The sequence below is a fragment of the Micromesistius poutassou genome (genome assembly GCF_964030765.1).
Source record: "Micromesistius poutassou genome assembly, chromosome: 1".
Classification (NCBI taxonomy): domain Eukaryota; kingdom Metazoa; phylum Chordata; class Actinopteri; order Gadiformes; family Gadidae; genus Micromesistius; species Micromesistius poutassou.
Genome location: NC_140271.1, coordinates 8971199 through 8979860, shown reverse-complemented (window position 1 = coordinate 8979860; position 8662 = coordinate 8971199). Strand labels below are relative to the sequence as shown.

General features: G+C 41.0%; 1 protein-coding gene across 1 annotated transcript; it reads left to right on the top strand.

Moving 5' to 3' along the window:
* Positions 1-3209: 3209 nt before the first annotated feature.
* Positions 3210-6689, top strand: hoxb2a (homeobox B2a; the record flags this gene model as incomplete). The annotated part of the gene is made up of 2 exons (XM_084473486.1): positions 3210-3696; positions 5283-6689. The coding sequence occupies 2 exons, from the start codon at positions 3210-3212 to the stop codon at positions 6212-6214; spliced, it is 1419 nt and encodes a 472-aa protein (XP_084329612.1). The 3' UTR covers positions 6215-6689.
* Between the last annotated feature and the right edge of the window lie 1973 nt (positions 6690-8662).

The following is an 8662-nucleotide window of genomic DNA, read 5'->3' as shown; positions in this document are numbered from 1 at the left end:
ATTTTAAGGGATAATTATATATTACAAATATGTTCAGTAACATTTAGAAATGGAATATGCATTTCCGATTGGATGATGCAAGTATTTGGGCTCCCCAGCATAAGGTGCGGTCAGATAAAAACCAAGCTCTGTAGGAAGTGGAAGCTATTATTGTTAGAAGCCCCCGTTTTTTTCACCATGGACTGGTCACGTGACCCAGGCCCTCTCCGTCTTGCTCTGGCTCTCGAGCTCCTCCACACCGCTTTGCTAAACACAGACGACTTGAGCGCGTCGTAACTTTGGACATAAATCAGACTCCAACTATAAATAAGGTCCGTACTTCCTTTTCCATCTCCGTTTGACTAACAGACAATAAAAACACCAATAACCAGCGCGAGGGAAAGATTAGATCTAATTTATTGCCTCATAAAAACAGACGGCCAGTTGAGTTAGTTCGCATTACCGCGGTAGCACCTAAGCCAATACAAACTACTACGGCCTTCTTTCACTGTTAACAACTGACAAGACATACAAAAAACAACTGTCGACAGTTATGGGTGTCATTGTATGAAATAAAACAACGCAAAACATTTAAGGGTATTTAAGTTACACTTATGTTGCTTGCCCCCTTATTTTGCCCTTTGTTAAATTAGAATTAATCTTGGGATAGACCTACATGTAAACCCATATGAATCATAGTCAGGGATGATCAACAAACAACATAAATAATAGGCTAATAATAATAGTATAGTATATTACTTCTTATCATTATACTGTCCTACGAGCCTGTTATTAATAAGTAGGCCTATATTCATATAAATAACCTACTACAACACAAATACAACAATAGCAATAATATCAATAATAACAACAACAATAATAATATAATTATTATTATTGTTATTAGTCCTATTATTATACAACAACAATCAAAAATCGAATTAACAAAGACAGACCAAAACCATTAATTTGGTATTTAACCAGTTTGTTTGTGGTAGCCATTGCAGATTTTACAATGTAGGCAATAAGGCAAATCTTATGTAAACCTATAGTAAACATGAGAATTTTTTTCAATTTTTTCAACTTTTCTTATCACTGTTTGATAGGCCTTTCACTTGATTTAAACACATGGTTATATGGGCTACTTAACGCCAAGCTACATAATATCCTGCTGAATGCATCAGTAGGCCTACAACTACTGACAAAATATCGTCTTACCCACCGTTCATTAAATAAGCACAGTCTTAAAAAAAATCCACCTCCTAAAACATGGTCCACAAAATCACCCCAAAATGCTCGTGAATTCCTCTATCTGAGTCAAAAGTTCCAGGTAAAAATAGCCTGATGATTTTTTCACTGTGTGACCCAGATGTTTTATGCGATGTCAGCAGTAACTCTGTAAGCATGCAAGTGAGGCTAGTGTTTAGATGTAGACTATCCCAAACTCGGCTAAAACACCCACTGCTCTCTGTTTTGTATTGCTCTCAATAGACTTGACTCCCACACACATTTCTCTCATTTGGCCTGTTTTTTTTTTTTTTTTTCTAAAAGGGGCAAATGGCATGGGAAACAGGGGAGTAGCTTTGCCTCTGTGTTTAAAAAATAAAACATCAGACGAAATCTGTTCTCCAGAAATAGCCCATCAATTCAAATGGTACTGAATGCTCTTTATTGGACACGTTTTAGCTTTAGACGCGGGGGGAAAGCAAAATACATAGATAGCTTTTCATTATTGGTATCCCATATAAGTAAGATATAGAGAGGTGAGTGAGAATTCTTGAGGGTGGCTCCTGTCAGGCCTTTTGCAGAGAGAGAAAGATTGATCACCGAACTGTTTCTTTTTTTTCTTCACCCGGGGCTACTTTGGGTCTCCCAAAAATATCCACTCTTAAACTCCGCGATTCCTTTAAAACATGGTGAAACATGGTGTCCCTGTCAGTAATCGCAGATTTGTTTAGGTTGTCCCTGTGTTTTTTAAGTTTTGGGTCGAAACATTTATTCGAACAACCCTTCAAGAAATAGTAGGCCTATATTATTACATTTGGAGGAAGGGGCAGATTTTAACACTTGGAATCCTGAGTTGTAGGAACGACCTCACTATGAACTCTCCTCTGTAAACAATTCACACACTAGGAAAGAAGGTGGAGATGTTTTACGGAATGGCTAAACCAGAAAGAAAGGAATGCCAGACACTCTATTTCTGTTTGCGAGAAATATTTTCAGCCCTGTCGTACTATTTTGGACGTGGACCAATGTGGCAATTGGGCCCACAAGAAGCAATTCATACAAACAGCCCATGGTTAAAACATATTTCAAATTGCCAAAACTTAATATAATAACATGCACGTACTTACATAATGAGACGTCCTCTATCAATTTAATTATTGTATTGGACTAGAATTGGTTCAATGGAAACTGAATAGCGTTCAACGCATAGTTGCCAGGACAGTAAAGATAGGAGTTATGAGTGAGAATTGGCTTCGTCATTCTGGTCTTTAGTTGGGGATCCTGTGCATCTCAAGTAGTATTTTTGCAACACTGGAATGGGGACTTTAGTGGCTGTCAAACTATGAAAGATTGATGAGCACACTCTTACAAACAGTAGTTTCTTTGGAGGGCCAGATTGTAAACGGAGTTAGCTGCGTTCACCATAATGCTAACAATCATTACATCACCCGTTTGATCGAAAATATCTGCTGCAGGACGAGCTTTTCTTTTGTCTGGCGGTAAAGGGCCCTCATGGACGCGCCACAACGCCCACGCGACACAGACAGCAGCTAGAGAGACACATGGTAACCGAGCACTTTCTTTTTTATTCATTTTGGGAAATTCCCCCCCCCCCCCCCCCACCCCCTGTTAAGTCAAAACAACAACGGATCGCCTGATATTTTTTTCATTGCATTTGTAAGAAAAATAATAATGCGTTTCTCACAGCCACCACCAGGCCTAGTGGCTCTTATTGGGTGTTGTTGGTCACATGACCAGGAATTGGCTGCAATTTCGCCCCATAGTTCTTCAGTTTAGCCTACCCAGGTCCCCATACGCTAGTAATATCACCAATATACACATTTTTTTATATAGCCCCCGCAAATACGCCATTGCGGACGAGAGCATCTATGGTCGTGCGTTTTTTTATTTTCCTTTTATTTTTAGTGGCCCTATTTTGTTTTTTTGGGGGAAGAGATTGTTTGGGGTCTCGCCGTTTAAGGTGAAACTGGTTTAAGGGAGCTATGAATTTTGAATTTGAGAGGGAGATCGGTTTTATAAACAGCCAGCCGTCCCTAGCAGAGTGCCTGACGTCCTTCCCTGCCGTCCTGGAGTCATTTCAAACTTCATCAATCAAGGAGTCGACAGTAATTCCGCCTCCCTTCGAGCACACCATCCCCAGCCTCAGCCCCTGCACAGCTAGCCAGCCGAGACCGACTGCTAGGAGCCAGCAGAACCGGAGAACCTCCACCCATAATAATGGCCTCCAGACGCACCACCGTGCTACCCAGAACCCCTGCCCGACTGGCCAGGTACCGGGCCCGGCAACGGCCACCTCTACCGGGCCACTCGCCCACGAATTCCCCTGGATGAAGGAGAAGAAATCGTCGAAAAAGTGCTCTAAGCCTGGGAATAGTTCGAGCAGCGGTGGAGCTATTATCCCGACTGCCTCGTCCTCTCCATCGCCTGCCGCCTCCGGGTACGCCTCGGCTGGCATAGACTCGCCCACAGGTCAGTAGACTATGCAGGGATGCTGGAGACTCTCAGCACAACATCCATATTTTATTGTCGTATTTCTCAGTTTGCATCGATGCCTTCCATTCCACACACTTCTATAAAAGCATGAACAGTGAAATGCATTACACGAGGCTTTCGTTTTATGACATTATAGTTGCGTTGTGATGTGAACATGCCCATCTGCATGAAGTTGTGTGCATTGTGGTGATGGGGCTTCTTTGAGGAAGCCATATCTGGACTACTGCATTATGCTGCAGTGCTTGAAATATCTCATATTCTTATGAAAATTGCATCCAGTTATTAACATTCTATGGGGGTTATCTGTTTGATGTCTTTCTATTTTATTGTTACAGACACACACACACACACACACACACACACACACACACAGTCGACACACATTATACGTGACTGATTCAACATTTGCATGCAGCCTCCACCCTTCATCATACAAATCGTTTTTCCTCACATAAATATTTATTTTTAGGCAGATATTAAATGCATGACATCATAAAAAAATATCATTTTCAATCCAATCGTTATCGATAACCTTAATGATAATGTGTTGGTTTTTTGTACTAACAATTCGATCAAATGAATCTCAGCAAGGGTCCATCTGGATGCAGCGATCCACTGGGATGATGATATTCATATTCATGCTAGTGATGGGGAAGGTAGCCATATTGGATGGTGCTATATAATGGCGAAGCAGGGCCACCGCGCAAAGTATGGGGGCTGGGAGACGACAGGGCATAATAGAACGCCAACTATACATTGGATTCAAGCTATGGTATACAAACGCCATTTGCAAATATGCTAAGCTACGCATTATGATGCTATTAGGCCTATGTGGATTTTTTTTAACACAAAATACTTGCCTTAGTATATTGTTAATTCGGATATAGATAATATCCAGCCTATTAAAAATATATATTTGTACCTTATTATCTTTTTTTTTAAAATAAAGTTACAGCTGTGCCTACATTGCCTAATGTTATGCATTTGTCCTTTATTTTAGATATTAAATATTTTCAGTAAAGCCATTGAAATGGACAATTCGTTATCCTGCTAAACAATTGTATAATTTCCTCACGTTTTGTACATGTCTTTGTATCTTATCACACATGCAGATCTTTAACTGCCTGCAATCTCAGACAGAGGCTGCGAGCCTTTGAAGAGGGGGATACGCAATTTTACATTGTCATAATCTCTCCTTTATGTGTGTGTTTTATTGGTCACTTAGCTGCACCGGTGTGAACGTTATGATTTTTGATTGCTTTCTGAATGGGAGGGCTGTGCTTGGTGATAGTACTTGTTTTAATACAGATATGAGAGCCGAGGGGAAATTCTGCTCCCCCCTCTGGGAACTAATGTGGGGTAGTAATTATTTGCAGAAAATGTGTTAATAATTTCCAGACGCAGCTTTTGAATTTAAATCATGGCTGCAATGGTAAAACGCGTTACAAAACTGCGATAATACAGAGGCATTATTTGTGCAGTTTTTTTTTAATATTGATTCTCCATGCATTTTCTGTGCTTCTGTGCCATCCATTAATTTCTCTCTCCTTATCTGTCCTCAGATCCGAACCAGGCGGGTCTAGACTGCGGAGGCGCGGGGTCCCGTCGGCTGCGCACTGCGTACACCAACACACAGCTGCTGGAGCTCGAGAAGGAGTTCCACTTTAATAAGTACCTGTGTCGGCCTAGGAGGGTGGAGATCGCCGCCTTACTGGATCTTACCGAGCGCCAAGTCAAAGTCTGGTTTCAGAACCGTCGCATGAAACACAAACGCCAAACCACGCATCACAGAGAGGGCGGGGGCGCGCACGAATCGGGCGACCCCGGTGGGTTCGAGCCTCTGGAAGGCGCCGATGCCTCCTCTCCTTATTCGAGCCAGCCGCTGGAGGCCTCGGGGACCGGGGGAGCCTCGTCGGATGGTGAACCTGGGAACAGCAATTCTTCCACGGCAGCTGCTGTTTCCATCTCCACTTCCTACGCTAATGACAACAGGGACAATGCGCAACCCACGCCCGAGGAGGGAGGCTGTTTGAGCCACCCCGAAACGCAACCGTTGCCGGTGGCATCTGGCCCTTCTGACACTCCTGCGACCCGCCAGTCCCCATCGTCATTCACCCCGACGCCCACCGCCGATAACCCCAGGACAATGCGGTTGGAGGAGGCCGGACAAGGGGCTTCGGCTGCGGCAGCTGGGGCGGTATCGGTCCCTGATGGTGCGTTTTCAGAGCAGCAGGACTCCTCAATCACAACCACGGCCATCTCCGCTTCCACCGCCGCCCCGGCCGTCTCTTCCTCGCTCTCCAACTCCTCCACCACCTCCTCTTCTCTTCCCGATTTGAATTTCTTTGCCGGGGACTCCTGTCTGCAGATATCCGACGCACTGTCGCCGAGTCTGCAGAGCTCACTGGACAGCCCCGTAGACTTCTCCGAAGAGGATTTCGATTTGTTCACTAGCACACTCTGTACTATAGACTTGCAGCATTTAAACTTTTAATCTGTCCCGGGAAATTGAAGGATAGGACTACAATTAAAGGGACGATGATGGACCTTTTGAAGACGCTTGTCGAGGAAAACTTGTTTGCCTAATTGGCTGTAAGAGAGCTTCACGGAAACATTCCCCACATAATTATGAAGAAAGTTGACTTTGCTTTTTTTCTATTGTTTTTTTTTTGTGTGGAAAACTAGTCAAAGAAATCCTGAGATAATTTTAAGAAGCTGGTCGTTTTTTTAGTATGTTTCTAATCGTCGAAGGAAAGTATGATTTTGAGTTTAACCCTTTCAGTTGAAATGATTTGGATTTGTCCATTTCTTCTCCTCTTCTTGTCAAATTTGCAGGTATTTATTGCCTTTCCTGTTTTATTCTCCTGTTAAAATATATTTTTTCCAGCATTGTAAATGTTATTTTATTATCCATAGGCTATTGTTTGAGGCCCATTCCAAGAATGCAGTGCAGCTTAATCGGCGATTATTAAAAAACTCTCAGGAACCGGTGGTGTCGTCTAGATACAGATAGCTGGGCTGCTTTTAGGAAAATAAAGACGATTCGTTCTCTTTGTGAATGAGACGGGCAATCTGCTGAGAAAAACCCTGCTGACGAGTTTTAGACCCTAGTTTATTTATTGAGATTCTTTAATAGTGAAAATAAAAGTCAAATTATTTATTGTACATTATTTTCATAGTGGAAACGATAATAACAATAAAAACTACATAAATAAAGCTGACTGGATTCTTTTATTATCATTGCTATTATTATTGCTATTATTAGCCTATTACTATTATTATTTGTATTATTAGTAGTATGCTTTAATTAATTAATAGGCCCACTAACCCATAATAATAGTATTTTTTTAATTTGAGGACGGAATAATCAATAGTAGTATAGCCTAAATGTCAGAAATATCTTTATAAAAACCTCATGTGTAAGACAAACTTAGGCTACTAAAAACACAAAGGTATTTCAAAAGCAAAGAAAATACCCAATAGCCTACACAATAATATTTCCTTGTTCCAGAATAGTATTATGGAGAGCACATTCACATTCATTGCCTTGTGTCAGTAGCTGGGACAGATAAAACGAGCAGCATTGAGGCTGAGGCTCAGCCTAGCTAGCATGCTTTCATTAGCGGCTAACGATAGACGCCAACAGCACCCTGGCTAACTAGCTGCTGCTACCCCTGCAGAGCCAAAATGGCGCTGGGAGACAATGGAGGATGTGAACAATAAGCAGTGGCAGCCATTACGGGATGATTTGGGAACGACTTAATGGTTCTTATTATGCAACCGTGATGAAAAAAATGCCCTCGATGAAAGGCTAAAAGAAAAGAGTGCACGAAAGGAGAGTTTGTTGTGCCGTTGATATTTGGGTCAAAGGAAAACCTGAGACAGTTTAACGATTCGAGTGATTCATTTCAGGCAATAAATGTTTATGAGGTGTAAAAATAACCTGAGTAGGCCTAATATAAAACCTATGATTTAGTATTATTATTAGGCCTATTATTATTATCGTTATGGTTATTCAAATTGTTATTATTATTCTTATGATTATATAAATATTATTATTATGAGGCTATTATTGTTTTTTGCTATCACTGACCAAAAATTACACACACATATTCATAGGGGGCTATATGCCTACCTCAGGTGGGTTCATTATTAAGTGTTTTTTTTAAAAAAAAACGCTTAAAATGCTCTTAAAACACATCATGTTGATTTCAACAAGGATATGTTCCATAACCATACTTTACAATCCACAATATTCTCTACCCCCAGTCACAATCTAAACAGTCTCTGACCATTCAAATGTCATTGAATACAACAACTCTAGAAGGAAAATGAATGGACCAACAACATAATTATTTGGAATAAAGCCATGTTGAACTCGAGCAGGATCAGTGCTATTAAGCCTGAAGGAAGTTTTCCAAGTGGAGATTGATATATACACTTTACCTAGAACCGTGTTCTCCCTTATACATTAGGGTCACACACAACAAACAAGTAAACACATATTTATGTTTATGTTACATAAACATGTTTATGTTACATAAACATAAACATAAACATTTAATTCTGCAGTGAAATGCTTCTTTGCCAACCAAATGGTCATCATAATGATGTTTATATATGTACATTGCAGTGTCTAAATATACTTGGTAGCATGAGTTAAAAGTGAAGTGAGCAGGCTTTTCATTGGGAGGTGACTGGTTGAACTTAGCAAAGCAGAGGATGACTTTGTGGCTACAGGATGTTCTTCCACCAAATCATGTACAGAAAGTATTGGTAAGTACGATAATACACTACATGTTTAACACAAGAGGGCTAAACCAACAACCATGACGACAACAACAACCACCACAACTAAAACCACAACAACAACAAATCAAATGACTTCGGAATGAGGTTTCAATCTTGAGCAGAACTGAGTCCCTATGTGATGAATATCCCA